This window comes from Barbus barbus (genome assembly GCF_936440315.1).
Source record: "Barbus barbus genome assembly, chromosome: 7".
Classification (NCBI taxonomy): domain Eukaryota; kingdom Metazoa; phylum Chordata; class Actinopteri; order Cypriniformes; family Cyprinidae; genus Barbus; species Barbus barbus.
The window spans coordinates 20,545,272-20,566,111 of NC_136735.1; the positions used below are offsets into that span (position 1 = coordinate 20,545,272).

A 20,840-nucleotide genomic window follows, 5' to 3' on the forward strand; every position below is an offset into this window, starting at 1 on the left:
ATTTGGTGATGAATTGAAAGTGAAGAGAGCAGTCAGTGGGGAGTGAATGAATGGAGGACTTAAGAGAGGGTAAATGATATCTGCACGCATTCAATGTCTGCAGGAACACAGGATGGAACACCATTTACCAAGGGAGGCATAATTCTCATCTCCCCAGGGGCACGAGGGGAAGTTGGGTGTACTGCACTGTGGGATATGGGTTCTACATATTCCATGCTATGCTGTACTGTCTGCACATTTCAGCAAATTGTAATTTGAGTATTCTACGCATACAGAACATTTCCATACTATACTGTACTGCTGTAATGTACTGCAAACTATATGAATATAGTTATTTAAAAACAATACAGATACTGCTTACTGACTGTACTTACCCTTCTGTAAAGGCCAATTTACAACACACTGACAGAGAGCAAAAGACATTTTGTTGGGTTTGGTCACATTAGTTTGTTACCCCTGTCAGTGTCTGTTTTTGCCGATTGAACATGTTGAACTGTCACCTGATGTGTCGTGGAATGCCTGAGAAGTGAAGTATTATAACTTATTGTTCCTCCACATTGGTTGGCGTCTGTCGCTGCAATGTGATTTGGCCTTAACACAAGTAAAGGCAGGAGTCCTAAGTTGCTTATTGTGCTCACATTCTTATTAAGGAGAGAGCCATCACCATTGCCTTCTGCCTCCCCTATCCGTCAAGATAATGTTAACTGTTTACATTTAACACGGAATAATATTTTATAGCACACACATTTAACATCAAAATTCAACAGTAACAAGCATTTGTTTATTTCAAATTTGCCTTCAAAATTCCCTCCACTTTACTAGGGTGCACTTTAAGTTTAATTGTTTTAATCATACTGCATGATCATTGGAGGATTGTTCTAAATTTGAAAAGAGGCAAAACTCACAAGTACACATAATATAAACATATTTCACCTCATGTTTTATTTCCCTTGTAAAACAATGAATTTTGGGACAAATATAATCAGTTTTATTCTTAATTGAGTTAAGAATCATACGTTTAATTCTAGATTGGTTTCACTATTGTGCATTTTCTGTACTTATCTATACTTAATAAAATGTATTAGCATTTCTTCACACAGAGAAATCTATCATATGAAGTGTGTACATATAAATTGTATTTATATGTGAATTACAATTGCTGGAAACAATGAATTTGTCATGTATTGTCAGTCATGTGTTTATTTGGGTTTCATTTGCGTGGACTTAACGTAATTAACTGAGATGATGTGCATCATAGTCCTCATCTCTGCCGAATGCCAGCGTTGATGACTCACCTGCTAACAGCAGCTTGAGTTGTGCAGCATGAGAGAGATTGAAAATGACGGAGACGAGCAAAGTAAAAGTAAAGAAAAGCAGTGTCTACTTGGTGCACAACTTGAACAAACTACAACAAGTAAAGCCGTCAGCTCTGTGGATATTGGCAATATCGTTAACTATTCTCGTAATCGGTACTATGAATTATTGTTATCAAGATCTTTACTCTTTTCTGATAATGGGTGAACTTATTATTTGTTGCGCACTTGCCGTTCAATAGCCTCATCGCAATAAGCTTTTTGCTCTGTTGCATTTTAATAAACAAAGTATCAGCTTTAAAATTCTGCTGAATTCATAAAATTTCAACAATAAATACGTTTTGGCCCTCTTTAATGTGGCATGAGCGACCACTTTAGTGCGTCATTTCAAGCGGCACATGAACCCATCATATCTTTCTCTTTACTACTATGGTACAAAATGAACAATGAATGAACAGCTTGAACAATACATTTACCACAGAATAGACATAAAGAGGTGCATTTTGCTAAATTTATGTACTATATTGCATATTTTTACTTACCTGTTGTCTACATAAAAAGAAACAATGCAAGGAGCTATAGAGATCAAATTAAACATAAATTGCATGTTACTAATAAAGAAAATCAGACTGGATGTGTGCAAGATGTGTGACAACATTTATAGGATGCACTGAGGAGGAGCTCAAACTACACTCAGTGGCCTATGCTGACATAGTTATGGTCTGTGATATGGGCAAAGATTCTGTGTAACAAACAATTCTTTGTGACTGTAGCCTATATACTGTAGTTCTCAAGTTGGAAAATACATTTAGTTCCCACTTTAAGAGAACCTTAGCTCCCAGGACATCTACAAGATGGATTAAAATGCTGATAGAGTCAAGAAAAGATGAGACAAACACATGACAGTATGACTAAAATTTTAAAGTGTTAAAAAAAATTATTATTATTCTGTGCCACCTAAAAAAAATGATTTGGCGCTCCTAAATGGATTTTTTTGTCTGGAGGCTTGCTTAACAAATTAGGTTACAAAGGAAATACGTCTTATTCAAATAGGTGAATTTCTGGCAACCACAACAGTTTTTTATTTAAATGTACTGTAATAGGATCTTTGTTCCAAAAATATATATTCACATAAAGGACCAGTTTAAAGTGTACTGAGAAGTCCAATTCTTAAATTTATGGAGGACAGCTAAAAATAATCTTGTGTTGTGCCTTAAAGGCTCTAGGAACAACAGCTCTACACATTAATATTACAGAATCTGATTCTCTTGGCACTAGTCAAACATCAAAACTTGACCATTAAAACATTGCAGCCAAGTAGGTCAAAGAGGAAGCGGGAAAGAAAAGAAAAATGAGAGAGAGTGGGTGTGTTTGGGTAATCAGAGGTGAATGTTTTATGGTTTAGCACCATGCGGAATTGACTGGTTGACAGTCCAACATAGTAGATGGTGGATTTGCACCTTAAAGCTGATTGTCCTCTGCCATAAAGCAGAAAAAGAAGATGATGCAATGTGTAGATACTAGTGCCACACAAAATCTAGTTGGAAGGCATGACAGATGAAAGAGAGAGACGCACTTTTCTGAGTGTGATTCACTGGCCAAAAAAAATAAAAAATCATAAAAAATCATGATAATTTTGTAGCAAAAATTTGATATTGAGACAGCCATAACTTAAAATATAGATCTGTAAGTGGGTCAGTTTTTAGTGAGCACTCAACTTGGTGAAATTAAGGGTACATCTTTTTCAACATTATATGAAACTAACGATATTTCACTGGCTAAAAAACAACAAAAACAACAACAAAAACAGTGAGCAGTTTGCCTGTTGTGTCACATTTAAATTAAAGTCGGAGTCAGGTCTAATTTTTTGTGACTCAAGTATGACAATCATAGTGTTCTGAGAGCAAGAAGCAACAAAAGTAGGCCAAACTACATCATCAGTATGCCAATGTTTTGTATGCCAACCTTTTTTGTCTTATGTTTCTCCATTAACCTAACACTGATTTGATATATCGAGTTATTAGTCAACAGAATAAATAAAATCAATAAATAATTCTTATATGTGGTCATGCACAGATATAAGGTCTGAAGAGACTAATGTGAAATCATACAAGAGTGAAGCCAGTTAGCTGAGATTGTGGCAAACCCTTTACAGTGCTTTGTTCTGTCTTTTACGGTATATGATAATGATAATGACATTCATTACAAGATGACAAATTAAAACAATGCAAAATGCACCTGCATTTTTTGCATTTTGTTACTTTCAGTCCAACAAACGACTAGTCATACATCTCTCATGATAGAAGTTTTTTAAAAATAGTGTTAAAATATTGTCTTGTCTCATTCACATGAACCCAATATTGAGTATTGTCTCGTGAGCTAAGTGTACTGTCACACTTCTAGATATTACAGTTCAAAAGTTATTAGCATAAACATGACTGAAACTTTGAGCTGATGGTGGTGCTACAAGGGTTGAGTTAGAGACTCCAAACTTGCTGTGGTTAATGAGACATGTGCCAAATTTCATTACTTTCCCACAAGTGGTTCTATGGGATGCCATAGACTCAAAAGCAGCAGCACAGAAGAAGAAGAAGAAGAAAACTAGAAAATACAAATTATTTCTGTAAAAACACTAAGTGAACATTAGTCAAAAACGTCTTAACATTCATGTAATTGGTACATTAATTTACATTGGACTGAAAAACTAAGTTTGCATTTTGCATTCTCTTTTAAGAACACCACAGCACATCATTGCATTGTGTTAAACAATCACATATTTATCAATATTCATAAATAAAAAATAATTAAACTTTTAATTTCTTTCTTCATTAAAGTTATTAATAATATTAAAGTTAAAACTAATTCAAAATTAAAGTTAACCCGTGATTCACAGCATATAGTCCTATAAATAACAGAAAACCTCTCTCACCTGAACCTCTTCTTCTCGCACTGACTGGTCTCCTAACAATGGCTCTGCTGGGGGAGCGTTGATAGTGACAGACTTCTCCGAGCGACTGCTCTCCTTACTGCGGGATTTGTGGCGGTCCCGGCTACGCTCTCTGAGAAACATGGGCACAGCAGTAAAGTTAGGTATAGGTCCTTCTGATAGAGAGAAAGAAGTATGTCAAGGAGATAAATTTGTCCTTTCTGGAATAATTCATCCAAAATGACATTGCACTCACTAATTAGATCTGTCAAGGAAGTGAATTCTGTTATATATAGTGGACAGAATTTGGTGTAGACAAATTAATGTGGCCAAGTGTAAAAGGAACATGCACACCCAATCAGACAGCTATCCCATCTATCAAAAAACAAACAAACAAAAAAACAACATGAAGTGACCAAGTGTTCAGTAAATGCACTCTTTTTCATAATACACCGCCAAAGTGGTCAGTCTTTTATCTATCGCCCTGATAAATTCCTACTCCAACACTGAACTATCCATAAAATCATCCCTCCTCCCTCTAATTCACTAAGCATCACCCCGTCTCAGCCCATTATCCAGTCATAAGCCAGACCACCCAGCCCCCAAACCTCATGTCTGCCCAGACTAAACCATTGCGCAATGGAAAAACATTAATCTGAAACAACTTTTAGCTGTGCTGCCTTCATACCCCCAGTCACCATATACCAAGAGCAGACACAGGCAGTCATGTTCTAATCCTCACACTTTGCACACACACTCCCACCTCAGCACACGCAAAACTACACAAAATGTAATCGTGACAGAACAGCAAAAACTCCCATCACCCATCCTTTGGATAAGACACCAAAACAATGTCCTGACTCTCTGTGGTCACTAAAAATCCCATGTTTTTTCTTGACCAGAAGAGGTGGAGGTACTGGTCTGCTTATCTCTAATGATTGGAAATGTAATCATTTTACCATCTCTGGGTATCAACAGCTCCTTTGAATCACATTCAGTTACTATTACTCACCCACTTAAAATAAATTTTGTAGTTGTTTATTGACCCCAAGGACCACTAGCTAACTTTGTGGAAGAATTAGATGTGTTGTGCTCGCTTTCACCCTCCCGGCTATCTGCTATGGTTTCATCTTCACTTACTCCCCCTAAACAGTTATCATCTCTTGATGCTAACAGTGCTGATACTTTCTGCTCCACTCTTGCATCTCGTTTGGAAACGGTCTGCCCTTGTCTTCCAGGCCCGCCTGTACCACCCCTTCTGCCCCTTGGCTGTCTGATGTTCTCTGCGAACACTGTTCTAAGCTCAGGGCTGCAGAAAGGGTACGGCACAAATCAAAAAATCCTACTGACCTTAATGTGTATCGAACACTCCTCTCTTCCTTCTCTGCCAATTTCTCCACAGCTAATACTCCACAGCTAATTTCTCCATACTTTCACATGCTCTTTAACACATTTTCCTCCCTCTTTTGTCATCCTCCTCCACCTCCTTCATCAACTCTAACAGCTGACGACTTTGCCACATCCTTCATTAATAAATTTACAACCATTGGTGCACAATTCTCCACACCACAAAATGTCAAACATATCTTACCAGCAAACATACACTCTTTCCACTCTCTGAGGCAGAAGTCTCCAAACTCATCCGTTCTAATCATCCTACTACTTGTTCGCTTGATCCCATTCCATCTCATCTCCTTCAAGCCATTTCTCCTGCAGTTGTACCTGCACTCACATCAACACATCTCTTCACATTGGTGTTTTTCCCTCAGCATTTAACCCCACTACTTAATAAACCCACCCTTAACCCATCTCTTTTAGACAACTTGAGACCTGTTTACCTTCTTCCTTTCATTGCAAAAACACTTGAATGAGCTGTGTTCAACCAAGTCTCTGCCTTTCTCACACAAAACAACCTCCTCGACAGTAACCAGTCTGGCTTCAGAAGTGGACATTCAACTGAGACTGCTTTGCTCTCAGTTGTTGAGCCCTAAGACTGGCAAGAGCGGTTTCCAAATCTTCATTACTTATCTTGCTGGATCTGTCTGCTATGTTTTATACGGTTAACCACCAGATCCTCCTGTCAACCCTATTGGCAAAGGGCATCTCAGGAACCGCACTCCAGTGGTTTGAGTCTTCCCTCTAAGATAGGTCCTTCAGGGTATCTTAGAGGGGTGAGGTGTCCAAGTCACAACATCTAACTACTGGGGTACCTCAGGGCTCAGTTCTCGCATCTCAGCATGTTTATCAGACATTTCTTGCTGGATGAAAGACCATCACCTTCAGCTCAACCTTGCCATGACAGAACTGTTTGTGGTTTCAACAAACCAATCTTTTCATCAAACTTTCACTATCCAGTTAGGCACATCAACCATAACTCCTTCAAAACCAGCCAGAAACCTTTGAGTTGTGATTGATGATCAGCTGAATTTCACATTGCTAAAACTGCTATCTGATCCCTCAGATTTGTTTTATACAATACTAGGAAGACCAGGCCCTTTCTTTCGGAACATGCTACACAACTCCTTGTTCAAGCTCTTGTTCTGTCCAGACTGGACTATTGCAATGCTCTCTTGGCAGGTCTTCCAGCCAGTTCTATCAAACCTCCACAATTAATCCAGAATGCGACTGCAAGATAATTCTTTAACGAGCCAAAAAGGATACATGTCACATCTCTGTTCATCAATTTGCACTGGCTACCAATAACTGCTCACATAAAATTCAAGGCATTGATGTTTGCCTACAAAACCAACATTGGCTCTGCACCCCTTTATCTAAATTCACTACTTCAGACTTATGTGCCTTTTAGAAGCTTGCGTTCTGCAAGTGAACCGCAAATTATTGTTCCATCCCAAAAAAGGCACAATATCATTTTCACATTAACTGTTCCCTCCTGGTGGAATAACATGCCCAACTCAATTCGAGTCCTTAGCCATCTTCAAGAAACAGCTAAAAACACATTTCTTCCATTTTTATTTGACCCTTTTTGCATACATGAGCACATAGCTCCATTTCGCGAACAGTTGAATGTGCAAGTCTTTAAAGTATACAAAAAATCGTGTGGAGCGTGTACAGTATGCACATACTGCTCTGATGATGTAATTATGCTGTCCCTCACGTACACATAAAAAGTGACGTATACTTAGGGCTAAAGTACACTCCATTGTCTGAGAGAGACGCGTTCAGAATCAGCACATGGTCACTGTCTAGTGGGCTTTGTTTACAAATGCACAACTCATGGCATTCACCTGTTCTTCTGCTGGCGGTTATCAAACATCGTTGCATTACTGCGGGCTCCCCTTCTGGATTGAGGGTGAATTGCCTGTATTCGTTGTAATACAGTTTCAAAGTTTGAAGTTTCAAAACCTTTGCAAATCATTTGTTTCGAACCAGTGGTTCGAAGTGCATATCAAAGTCACATGATTTCAGTAAAAGAGGCTTTGTTACATCACAAATGTTTTTTATGCGTGTTTTGGCCTGTTTTGCTGTATTTACTCAGTTTTGACCTGCACCAGTGTGTGGGGTTTCGAGAACTGCAAACAGTAAAGCATTTGGCAAAGTAACTGACCCTTTGCAAAGAGCTTGACTGACAGGTGATCTGACCAATCATAAACATTTGTCCGACAAACAAATCAGACAGGAGACTTTGATGAACTTAATCTTGAAAAATTGTATGTATTGACATCTTTCCACGGTTGAAATAAAATACGCTCTGATGTTCATTCATGTTTATTTCTTGCTTTAAGTAGGCCAAATACGAAAAGACGATCGGTTCACATGCCGCTTGAACTGAGGCAATAGTGATCTGTCATGACACATTGAGCCAAAAAATAGTATTTATTGTTTTAATTTCTTTAAAAAAAATGACAAAATTTGAAAGCTGAGACTTTCAAAGAAGCTATCTCACGTCTTTCAGCACATTATCTGTTTCCTCTTTGCTCTTTTATTTTTCATTTTTAACATTCACGTGACAAATTTTGAAAATCCTAAAAGATTCCTATAATCCTAGGCTAAAATCTGTAGTCTTTGATCGTTAGTTCAAAGACTACAAGTGAACTCTGACCAATAAGAGGACAGCTTTACTCACATGTGACTTGCATAAACACAGTTTGGTATGCTTTGCAATGTTGCCGTGTGAAAGCGAACCGAACCAAGAAGAAAATGCAACAATGTAACAAATTAATCCCTGTTTCGGAACAAAGCAAACGATCTACAGGTCTGAAAGCACCCTAATATAAACCATGGATAGTCAAATAAAGCACTGGATGTGAAAATAGCAGCAACAGAAAATCCTGTTGTTTTGACTGTAAAGGGAAAAGCAAGTTACTGTGTTGCACTGCACATGTGCAGTGTTTGTAACTGAGCATGTATGTGTGTGTGGAATCTGACAGCATGCATTACTGGGTTTGACAGTAAATTATGGGTTCTCCAGATGCTGATGACCATAAATCAAAGCTTGGCAGGGTGACGAAGGTGAAACCAGGATAACCAGTTTCATGTTTCACATGCAATGCACTTCTACTCTCACCTAATCTAGTATGGCCTATAGATTATCAGTGCACTTCATGATTTGCAGCATGCACTTCCACTCTGTTTATAGCTGAGCACACTGAACTACAACTTAAAGTGCATTTAACCAGTGTACCATTGTTTGTGTGCACTGAATAAAAATAAAATCTAGCTTTTTTGACTAATACAGTTCACAGCATAAATGAGTACACCCCCTCTAAAACTTAAATTCAGCAATTACTCTTTACTTAGATGACATGTTAGGGTTCTTTGGAGATATAATGTTCCAATAAGCCTGCTTGATCAATTACCAAAGAATGTCAAAATTATTCAGCAAAATAAGATTTTCTTATCAAAGTGATAAAATGTTATGTTGCAAAAATGAGTACACACTCCTGAAAATTACTAAATAAAAAAAACAAAAAACAAATGTATAGGTGTAAGGCTATTTTTGATCAACATGTAAGTATATTGAACCAAAACTGTTAAAGACAAGTAATTTCCTGACAATTAAAAGTGTTATATAGCACACTGAATCTTTAATGCTGGCAGCAGTGGAACCACTTGGGAGAGAACTGCCAGGTGACTTATTCCTTAGCATAAAAGAGGACAATATTTCAAGAGGAATACCAAATTATTGTTTAAGTGTGAAAATATAGCAGTAGCAGCACCGACATTCAAAAACAATGGACTGGTGACAAGACTCCTGAAATAATCAGGTCTTCACTTTAAGTTTTCATTAAGTGATGACTGAATTTTTGCTAGAAAAAGAGCAGGAGAAACAACATGCAAGTGTCTCAGAGCCGGCAAAAGCCAAGAAAAAATTTACAATTTATCTCTCAGAGTATGACGTAGCCTGCAGAAGTGACATGCATGGTTGTTGTCACCGCTAGAATTACCTACTATAGTCAAAGCAAAATCAACTAATTTAACCTCTTCCAAGGCCCATATTTAAAAAATAGAGATTTCTGTGAATCCATACTCTGGTCTCAAGAGACCAAGTCAATCATTTCAGATCCAAAAGCATCCAAAATGTTCTGGTGTTGCTGGAGGAGGAGTACAGTGAGAAGTGCCTGGTACCCACAGTGACGTTCAGTGGTAATAAAGCTTTTATATAGGGATGAATGAGTGCTTTATCAATGCTGTCATGAATTCACACACTACGGTGATGGAACACAAAAACTTGAAACAGAAGACGCTACCCTCCCCTCATTCCCTGCATTATTGGGCATTTTTTTTCAGTATGACAATGAAGATATTCATCCAAGGTGAAAATCCTTCAGTGGACAAGTATTTCACTCAATCTTATCACTCTTGAGCAGCTGTGGGGGATTCTGTGGAGACGAGCTGAGCAAAACACCCCATTAAAGACCAGAGCATTTAAGGAGGTCGTCCTCAAGGAGTAAAAGAGGACAGATGTGAAAATTCGTCATGAACTTGTACACTCAGTGCCAAGAAGGGTCAGAGCAGTATACTTAAAGTTCTGGAGGACATATTAAGTACTAGAATATTATACATTTGCTGAATTAAATCTAGGGTGTACTCATTTCTGCAATCCTTCATTTAAACAAACTGGCTAATTTACTTATCTTACAGAAGCATATATTTTGTTGTTTTTATTAAGTATATGTTTAATACATTTCAATTTTACCATCTTTCCATGAATAATATTAGTGATCATTAAGAAAATACATCTTTTATATTTATTCGGAGGGGGTGTACTCATTTATGCTGTGCACTATATATAAAATAAATCATATTTTGTCATTTAGCATAAGCAACATTTAAACAGCTGGATCAAACCACAGTTTGGTAGCGAAGAACTGTCAGACTACTAAGCTTGCTTGTTTTGATAACTGATGCTTAGCAATGAGGAAGTCATTTGCAACTAGGGCTGCCCCCAAATAGTCGACTAAACGTTAGTCGATATGAAGAGGGCTTGGTCGAATACATTTTCGTTAGTCGCAAAAAAAATCACGTGAAATTACGCATTCAGGGGCTGCGCAGTTGGTGTATGACATCAAAGCAACGAGAGATCAACGCGATCTCGTGCCTCGCGGTATACCAAAGCGCACTTGTGGGAGAGGTGTCTGGCTGATGCTAATAATTATGTCAGGAAAAAATTCGAAAGTGTGGGATCATTTTGAAAAGTCGAAGGACGACCCTAAAAAGACTGTTTGCAAACTCTGCAGGCAAACATTTGCCTATCACTCGTCAACATCGAATATGTCTTATCATTTAAAACATGTAAGTAGTAACGTTAACCACCTCACATGGCCCCTCGTTTTAACAATAAGGATATAAACACATTTGCGCTGTTAAGTTAAATCATATTCATGGTTTTTGACATGCATTTGTCTCTAGGCTCATCCACAATATAGCAGCGATGATGTGGCGTTGTGAGCTTCGACTTCGCAGTCAACAATGATGCAGCAGAGATTAGTTTTGAGACCCCCTCTAAGTGAGAAAAGAAAGCGAGAAATCACAGAGAAAATCGTCGATTTCATTGCGCTTGATATGAGACCAATCAACGTTGTCCGTGGTGACGGGTTCAAAGAAATGTTTGAATTCCTCGAACCAGGCTACACCATTCCCAAACGCGACAATAATGCATGGCTTAACAAGCAAGTTCAACACGACTAAAGAAATTCTTGTTAAGAAAATACAAAGTTGTACAGCAGTCAGCTTTACAACAGACACATGGACCTCTATCCAGAGTGAGGGTTACATGACCGTTACTGCACACTTCATGTCTGAAGATTGGCAACTACATTCTTTTGTGTTGGAAACAAAAGTGCTGGAGGAGAGCTACACAGCTACCAACATAAAAGAGCGACTCAGTGAAGTGATGGAAGAATTTAAAATACCTGGAAAAAGAGGGTAGCAGTCGTACATGACAATGCCGCTAATATGGTGTTGTGCACAGAACTGATTTCTAATGATCCATCCTGGGGTAATGCGAAGGGCGTCCGTTGTGCGGGGCACACGTTACAGTTATGCATAAACGCGGCTCTTAAAACTGACCCCATATGTCGATGCATCGCTGCTGCTAGACGCCTTGTGGGGCATTTCAAGAAAAGTACCAAGGTTACAACAGCTCTGACTCATAAACAGAAGCAGCAGAATGTTGCAGAACACAAACTTATCCAAGATGTCTCCACAAGATGGAACTCCACGTACTTCATGCTGGAGAGACTCTTGGAACAGAGATGGCCGGTTACAGCTGTGCTGTCAGACCCTGAAATTACCAAACGGTCTGAACGAGGTCTAGATCTCACAACAGCACATTGGCTGACAGCGGAGGACACTGTCGCAGTGCTAAAGCCTATGATCACTCTCACTGAGCTGCTTTCTCAGGATTTAAACGCATCCCTATCTGCCACACTGCCCATGTTAATAAACATGAAGAGACGCCATTTGGTGCTGCGCAACGAAGACAGTCTCACCACAAAAGCACTAAAGACAGAACTAGCAAAAGAAATTGACACGAGATGGCAACTGACGGAAAATATCGCGACCAGCATTTATATACAAGCTGCTGTCTTAGACCCACGTTTTAAGAGCTTGTCATTCTTTGACCAACACGAACGAGAAGATGCGTACTCCACAGTGTCGGATCTGGCAGAAAGTTTATCTACAGAAGCTGCGCCAGAAAATTATCATGACAGCATTAGCCCTGCAGAGGAGGGTGAGCCCGAACCGAAAAAGGAAAAGCAGGCCAAGATATCCATGCTGATGGCCATTGATGAGGAGGAGCATGCAGAAGAGAAGGATGAACTAAAAATGTACTTGGCAGATAAAACAAAGGTTGATTCAGGACCATTGGCATGGTGGCAAAAAAATGAACATCGATATCCAAAGCTCGCTAAAGCAGCTAAACGCCTCCACTGTATCCCTTCCACATCCACTCCATCAGAGCGCATCTTTTCAAAGGCCGGCTTCATTGTGAACAAGTCGAGAAGCTCCCTTCTTCCCAATAATGTGGACAAGCTGGTGTTCCTCTCACATAATATGAAAAAAAATTAAATCGAATTGAAAGCTTAGGTAAGAATGCTTAATTTCCTTTTTGTAGTGTTTCTGTTTGCTATCCGTTAGGCTATAAAAAAAAAATAATTTAAAAAAACGGGTATTTTTATAACGGGTAGGCTATACAAATAAATAAATACATATTTTTATTTATTCGTTTTTATATAATGCAGAAGTTGTTTTTTATTCTGTTAGAAAAATTAGTCTGATGTTTGCAATTTGTTGTTTCAGGTCAAGACTCATCCGTCCTCTTAATGACAGTTTGCGGCTTTGCTCTGATATTTTTTATTTGTATTAGTGTTCTTTACATTTTGTCTTAAATATAGTTGTTCTAAACAATTTAATCAAATACTTAGAATAAAAAAGAAGGCAAACAAATTAACAGCCTACGTTTTGGCGTTGTGCGATGTGCCATGTGCATTTATTAAATTGTTCGTTTTTGTTAATTTTCCTTTTGAACAATATAAAAATTATATACATTTTCCACTATTTTTATACCAAACAGCGTTTTTGCTACAGTATTTATTTGTTTTGTTTTTTTGCCTTGTTTTGTACTAGGCCTAAGTTACTAATAAGTTTATTTGATTTATTTTAAAGAACGAATTTTTGTTTATTTTATTCAAAACTGTTTTTTTTTTTACATGTAACTGTTACAGTTTGTATTTTTGATAATAAATTATTAAAATGCACAGGCAGTCTGATTGCTGTTTTTATGTTATAATTAGCCTATAACATTCCGGCCACTGATTTTTGTGTCCATAAGCGCTGTATACTTTAAACGCTTTACTATTCTGTTTTAAGCGCTTAATTTTCATTTTGAACGCGCTAATATCATGCTTTAGCATTTTCTGTCATATGGAAGTGTTAAACTTCAACTTGGACTGTACCTTTCCTTGTATATACGCAAGTTATTATATTAATATCATAAATGAACGATTATTCGACTAATCGCTAAAATGCAGGAGTGTTAGTCGACTAGGAATATCTTTAGTCGGGGGCAGCCCTATTTGCAACATTCATTTCCTATGTGATGATCACAAATACTTTTGGCTTGATTTGAGCAATATTTCCCCAAGTTAAATTAAAATGTTCTAAGATGCAATTTATGGCTCATTTCCAGTGAGCAGTATGGTCAGTACGGTATGGTCAGTATGGTATGATTCGGGTCAGTACACCCTGATCCATTTCCACTGCCAACAGTGTCTGTGTGTATGTGCGTGAAATGACAAAATACACTTTTTTGTATTTTATACAAATTATAAAATACACTATAAAATTATAAACAACAAGCCCAACACGCATGAATGGCATGGCGGAACAGAGTGAAGCAGATGCTTCATTCACCTTAGGGCTGGGCGATATGGATAAAAAAAATTATCACTATAAAATTGTTCATACCACTCAATATTGATAATTATCACAATAAATTTCAAATCTTTATTTTGTCCAAGTTTAAAGGCTTTTTGATTTTTGCTCCTAAGTGAAAGGTGTAGAAATTGTGATTTTAAACTACTCTTTCTTTATGGCCAGAGCATGACAAACACTTCATGTTTTTGAATTCTTGACACTTTACCAAGGCAAGGCAAGGCAAGTTTATTTATATAGCACATTTCATACACAGTGGTAATTCAAAGTGCTTTTACATAAAAGAAAGTGAAATAGACATTAAAATCAATAAAAACATGGAAATAAAAATAATAAAAACAAGGAATTTTAAAATGATATAGAAAATGATTTAAAATAAATTTAAAGAAAATGATTAAACCTAAAATTTATTGCAGTCAGTTCGGACATATAGCACAGTGCTCATTCAACAAATGCCCAGTTAAACAGATGAGTTTTGAGTCTTGATTTAAATGTGGCTAATGTTTTAGCACACCTGATCTCTTCTGGAAGCTGGTTCCAACTGTGGGCGGCATAATAGCTAAAAGCAGACTCCCCTTGTTTTGTGTGAACCCTTGGTATTTGTAACTGACTTGATCCTAATGATCCGAGTGGTCTGTTCGGTTTATATTCAGTGAGCATATCAGCAATATATTTAGGTCCTAGGCCATTGAGTGACTTATAAACGAGTAAAAGTACTTTAAAATCAATCCTAAATGTAACTGGAAGCCAGTGTAAGGACCTGAGGACTGGTGTGATATGCTCAGATTTTCTGGTTCTAGTCAGAATCCTGGCAGCAGCGTTCTGGATGAGCTGCAGCTGTCTAATGGTCTTCTTGGGAAGGCCGGTGAGGAGACCATTACAGTAATCCACCCTGCTGGTGATAAAGGCATGAACAAGTTTCTCCAAGTCTTGATTGGAAACAAAACATCTAATTCTTGCAATATTTTTGAGATGATAGTATGCTGATTTAGTTACTGCTTTGACATGACTACTGAAACTAAGGTCTGTCTCTAGAATCACCCCAAGATTTCTGACTTTATTTTTAGTTGTTTGACCCCTAGAGTCAAGGTATGCATTCACCTTGAGGACTTCATCTTTCTTTCCAAATGCAATGATTTCAGTTTTCTCCTTGTTTAACTGAAGAAAGTTCTGGCACATCCAACTGTTAATTTCATCAATGCATTGGCAGAGGGAGTCAATGGGGCTGTAGTCATTTGGAGATAAGGCTAGGTAAATCTGGGTATCATCAGCATAGCTGTGGCAATTTGGTTCTTCCTCATTATCTGACTTAGTGGGAGCATATACAGGTTAAACAAGAGCGGTGCGAGAATTGAGCCTTGTGGGACTCCACATGTCATGGCCGTCCACTTAGACTTATGCTCTCCTATACTCACATAATAACCTCTCCCTTCTAAGTATGACCTGAACCATTTGAGTGCCATCCCAGAAAGCCCGACCCAGTTTTCCAGTCTCTCTAGAAGTATGTTATGATCGACAGTGTCAAACGCAGCACTAAGATCTAGTAGTACCAGCACTGATATTTTGCCAGAATCAGAATTGACGCGAATATCATTTATTATCTTAATGAGTGCTGTCTCTGTGCTGTGATGTGCTCGAAAACCAGATTGAAAATTGTCCAGGTATCCATTTGAGTTTAAGTAGTTGTTCAGCTGATTAAAAACTACCTTTTCAATAATCTTACCTATGAAAGGAAGATTTGATATGGGTCTATAGTTGCTCAACATGGTGTTATCAAGATTGCGCTTTTTCAGAAGGGGCTTAACAACTGCAGTTTTAACCCTCTGGGGCCCGCCGTATCGCCGGCGATACGAACTCGGTTTTTTTACGATAAGTGCAAAAGACACTAAAAGTACTCTGTTGATTTTGGTCACACAAATAAGTGTTATACATCAATCGAAACTGTTAAGTGTCTAATTTTTTTTGAGTACACTCACGATTACAACAAAACTTTGTGGTTTTGGAAAAAAAAGAAAACCAACAGGATGCACTCTCTGTCTTCTCCGTCTCCGCGATATGTTTATAGTAACGCGTCACTAAAATGAAGTGTAACTCAGCGAATACTCAACACAGAAACATGAGATCATACTATCTATAGAAAGCCTAAAGTGTCTGCTTTCAAACGAAGTAAGTGTTATCGAAAACAAATGTTCTGTGATAAAGTAATCAGTATGAAACCGACACCATGTTCAGTCTGTCCAGTCTAACTCATTATTTCTAATGTGATCCCGCCCCCTCGTGTTCACATGTAAATAACCACGTGACGCGTGCGCGCTTGGAGACGCCCAACAACAAACAATCACGAGACTCTGTTGCTGCTTAAGGAGACGCGCTGAGTAAAGGCTGGATTCACCTCAGAATAAGTGCAAGAGTTCATACAGAAGATCGATCTGAGTAAGTAATGCTTCTTTTTTGCATTAGTTAGCGTGTTATTGTGACAAACTTGAACGCGTTTAGTTGGGTTTTTCCCAACCGACAACATGATGAATGCTACGCATCTAAGAATGTTTAGAAGAATATTTAATGTTCACAAATAGATTTAATAGCGTGCTAAACAATAACAATTAGTTTCTCAGATATAAAATATCCTTTTTTATGGTACAAAGTACATCCTTTTGTGGTTCACAGCATACGTGAGTCTATGGCTGCAGAATCATAACAGCTAACGTTACTATAAAACCATACATACTAGGCTGTATGACTACACAATCATAGTTGTTTTTTCCCAAACTGTAATTCCAGACTACAGTGTTTGAATATGATGGACAATTTATTGTATTTAAATTTCTTACGGCACGAGTATGTTTTCATGCTCTATATAAAACAATAAAAGTAATATGAGAGTACATTGTAACATGATGAATGCTACGAGTCTAAGTATGTTTACAACATGTTTATTATTAATAGTCTTCTCTGTTCAAAAATATATTATAATAGCGTGCTAAACAATAATAGTTTCTCCGATATAAAATATAATTTTTTATAGTACAAAGTACATCCTTTTGTAGTCCACAGCATACTTGAGTCTAGTGCTGCAGAATCATAACAGCTGCTATAAAATCATGCATACTAGGCTATATGACTACACAATTATAGTAGTTTTTTCCCCAAACTGTTGTTTTCATGCTCTGTATAAAACAATACAAGTAATATGAGAGTACATTGTAACATGATGAATACTACGAGTCTGTTTAGAACATGTTTATTATTAATAGCCTACTCTGTTCAAAAATAGATTTTAATAACGTACTAAACAATAATAATTAGTTTCTCAGATATAAAATTAATTTTTTTGTGTATGATAGTACAAAGCATGCATGAGTCTATGCTCACAAATGTTTTTTTTTTGGTTGTTTGTATTTTTTTGGACCAGGTACCTGAACCACAGATGAATCCTGATGACTTTCTTCAAGATGTTTTCCTCTGAGGGCGCTGTACCAACATCAGATGGTCAACTACACTGATATTCTATGGTAAAACAAGATCCTTGGCTACTGATTGTTTTTTTTTCTTCTTGAATCCATGGAAATAAGTAAATATCAGGTATTTGTTTCACTTGTTGAACAGAATCTGTTGCTGGAATAACTAAGTCTGTTCACATCTCTGTGGTTAGATCAGTGTGCACAATAATGTGTCTTTGACCTTCATTATGTATGTTTTGATTATACTGTGTTGTAAATAAAATACAAATCATTTAAAAAACCCATTTTTTCAGTCTCCTCACACTCTCTGTCTTACCTGCCTCAGTCACAGTCACACTGATGGCCCATTAGCAGCTTTAGGGGAGGGCCCTTTGTCTCTCAGGTGAGAATCACTTAATATTCAAGACCATTACCACTCCCTCGCATATTGGCTTTAGATCACAAAACATGTCTTTAAAAATTTAAATCAATATATTGTTTTCTGTGAATGACTAAGCTGAATGATTTTCACATAATTGTGAAGTAAATATTCTAGCTTAGAAGACTGATTACTCAAAAGTCTTATTCAGGACGATTTAGTGTGGCTTTTATGGCCTTATTTCAGCTACATTATTTTCCCCAAAACTTACTAACCACGCATAATATTTTTTTTCTAAGAAATGCAGACATGTACATCCATCTTGGTCACATATTATTGTAGCACAGTTTGTGCTGAATACAAAAAAAATTACATGTTGGTCAATAGTATGATTTAAGAAGCTGAAATAAGCACAAATATCAGGGCATGTCAACACATCTCAAGGGCCCCAAAATGACCTCAGACCCCAGAGGGTTAAGGGAGTTTGGAAAAGTCCCAGAAAGAAGTGAGGCGTTCACCACTTCTAAGAGATCAGCTTCTAAACAGTTAAGCACATTTTTGAAAAAGGATGTGGGAAGTGTGTCAAGATAGCAGGTTGAAGATTTAAGGTGCTGTACTATTTCTTCCAAAATTTTGTTGTCAATTTCTTTAAAAACACACATAGTCACTTCTTTTATAAATTGCGGTCGAATCTGTGTGACCTCTGCATAACTTGAGGATGTGCCAATCTCCTTTCTGATATTATTGATCTTCTCAGAAAAGAAGGAAGCAAACTCATTGCATTTGCTGTCGGAGAGCATTTCACTGGGAATCTGACTTGGGGGGTTTGTCAGTCTCTCAACAGTCGCAAAAAGAGTGCGAGTGTTGTTTAAGTTACTGTTTATAAGGTTTGAAAAGAAAGTCTGTCTAGCTGTGGCTAGTTCCACATTGAAAGCATGAAGGCTGTCTTTATAGATGCTATAGTGGATTTCGAGTTTCGTCTTCCGCCACATCCGCTCAGCTTTTCTGCATTGTCTTTTCATGCTCTGAACTGCTGTTGATTTTCTCCAAATTGATTTCTGTTTCCCCGTCTTCTTGCTGACCTTTATCGGGGCAATATCATCAATAACATTCTTAACTTTTGAGTTAAATGACTCAAGGAGAAGATCAACAGAGTCTGCAGAAATGCTTGGTGTTAATGATATTGCCTCCATAAATAGCGCACCAGTGTTCTCGGTAATGCATCTCTTTCTGATAGAGACAGATCTAGATTCAGTGGTGACTGAGATCAATATATCAAAGAAAATACAGAAGTGATCAGATAGTGCTACATCCTTGATTACAATGGATGAGATGTTTAGACCTCTGCTGATGAGTAAATCTAAGGTGTGTCCACGATTGTGTGTGGGTCCGTGCACATGCTGACTCAGGTCAAAAGTGTTTAAAACAGTTATAATTTCTTTTGTAGTTTTGATTTCTGCATTATCTATGTGAATATTAAAATCCCCTGCAATAGCAAAACAGTCAAACTCTGAGGAAATCATTGATAACAGTTCAGTGAAATCATCAACAAAGGCTGGAGAATATTTTGGAGGCCTGTAAATAATGATAAACAGGGTGCGTGGAGCACCTTTCAGCACAATACCTAGGTATTCAAAAGATGAATACTGACCAAATGACATTTGCTTGCACTGATAAACATCTTTAAACAGAGCAGCTACACCTCCACCTCTCCTAACAGTCCTGCAGACACTTATAAAATTAAAGTTAGGAGGGGCTGTTTCAGTGAGGACTGTTGAACTGCAGCTGTCTTCTAACCATGTTTCATTTAGAAACATAAAATCCAGGTGGTTTGTGGTTATTAAATCGTTGATCAGAAATGATTTATTTTTAAGTGAGCGAATGTTTAAAAATGCTAACTTGATGGATTTACATTTTGTCTCTACAGCAATCTTAGATTGATGCATTATAGGCCGCAGGTTAGATGGGTCAGCCGTACGGCTTGAGAAGGCCTTAGACTTTCTATCGCGTGATGAAACAGAAATAGGAGGCTACAGGCACACTGGGTTCCCGCTTGTTCTGTAAACATTTGTGAATGTTGTGGCTAATATAGCGGGGACCCGACACATATCACTGAGAGCTGTTATCAGTTGTTTTTGGTTCACCTACACCAGATGGAGAGGGGTTTGGGCCCTGGCGTTGTGGCAGCGGCCGGAGAGCTCTCGCAGGAGGAGGAGGGTGAGCTGGGCCTGCAGTCTTTGGTGGTTGTGGGGCCCGCCGTTTTTTAGTTGATATCTGGGGGCTTGCAGCGAAAGAGTGGGAGAGTTTGGTCCCAGCATACACCAGTTCCTCCATTTTCTGTGAGAAGCTTAGAAGTGGAGATTCTGGAGAGAGGGAAAGTGTGTCTGGTGAGCAGGGCTCTGGCTCTGGTGTTTCCGGTGGCTGTGAGATGCTGTTTTCCAGAAAGTCGTCCTTGGGTGCTGAGTCTTGGAGCTGTTGGAGCTGTTGTAGTACGTCACAGTCTGCATGTGATGAGCTCTGTGGGCAGGGCTCAGCCGGGATGTCCATGAGCAGTGCTTGTTGTGGCTGCGTGGTGTTATCAGTATCCTTGTGGGATGTGTCAACCACATGTTGACTCAGAAGCTGACATGAATTCCTGTGGTCACTCATATTCTGTCCAGGTGTGTGTGTGCCATTCAGGCCGAGTAGATTGGCACACACCGCTGAAGGATGACAGAGGGAGAAATAGATATTGTCCTTAAGCACTCTTGCACAGAGTCTGTTTAGGTGGAGGCCATCCGGTTTAAACAGTTGTCTGTGGCCCCAGAAAAGATTGAAGTTGTCGATGAAGTTGACTCCTTTTATACTGCAGGTCCTTTGTAGCCATGTATTCAGCCCAAGCAACC

General features: G+C 38.2%; 1 protein-coding gene across 2 annotated transcripts in view; it reads right to left on the reverse strand.

The window, feature by feature from the left end:
• The window catches only part of LOC306872830 (vang-like protein 1), an 88,954-nt gene that overhangs the window by 30,913 nt on the left and 37,201 nt on the right, over positions 1 to 20,840 (reverse strand). For both annotated transcript variants that reach the window (XM_079421696.1, XM_079421695.1), the window contains exon 3: positions 4,243 to 4,372. In XM_079421696.1, the coding sequence (XP_079277822.1) occupies positions 4,243 to 4,372 (130 nt within the window). The remainder of the gene's footprint in view (positions 1 to 4,242; positions 4,373 to 20,840) is intronic.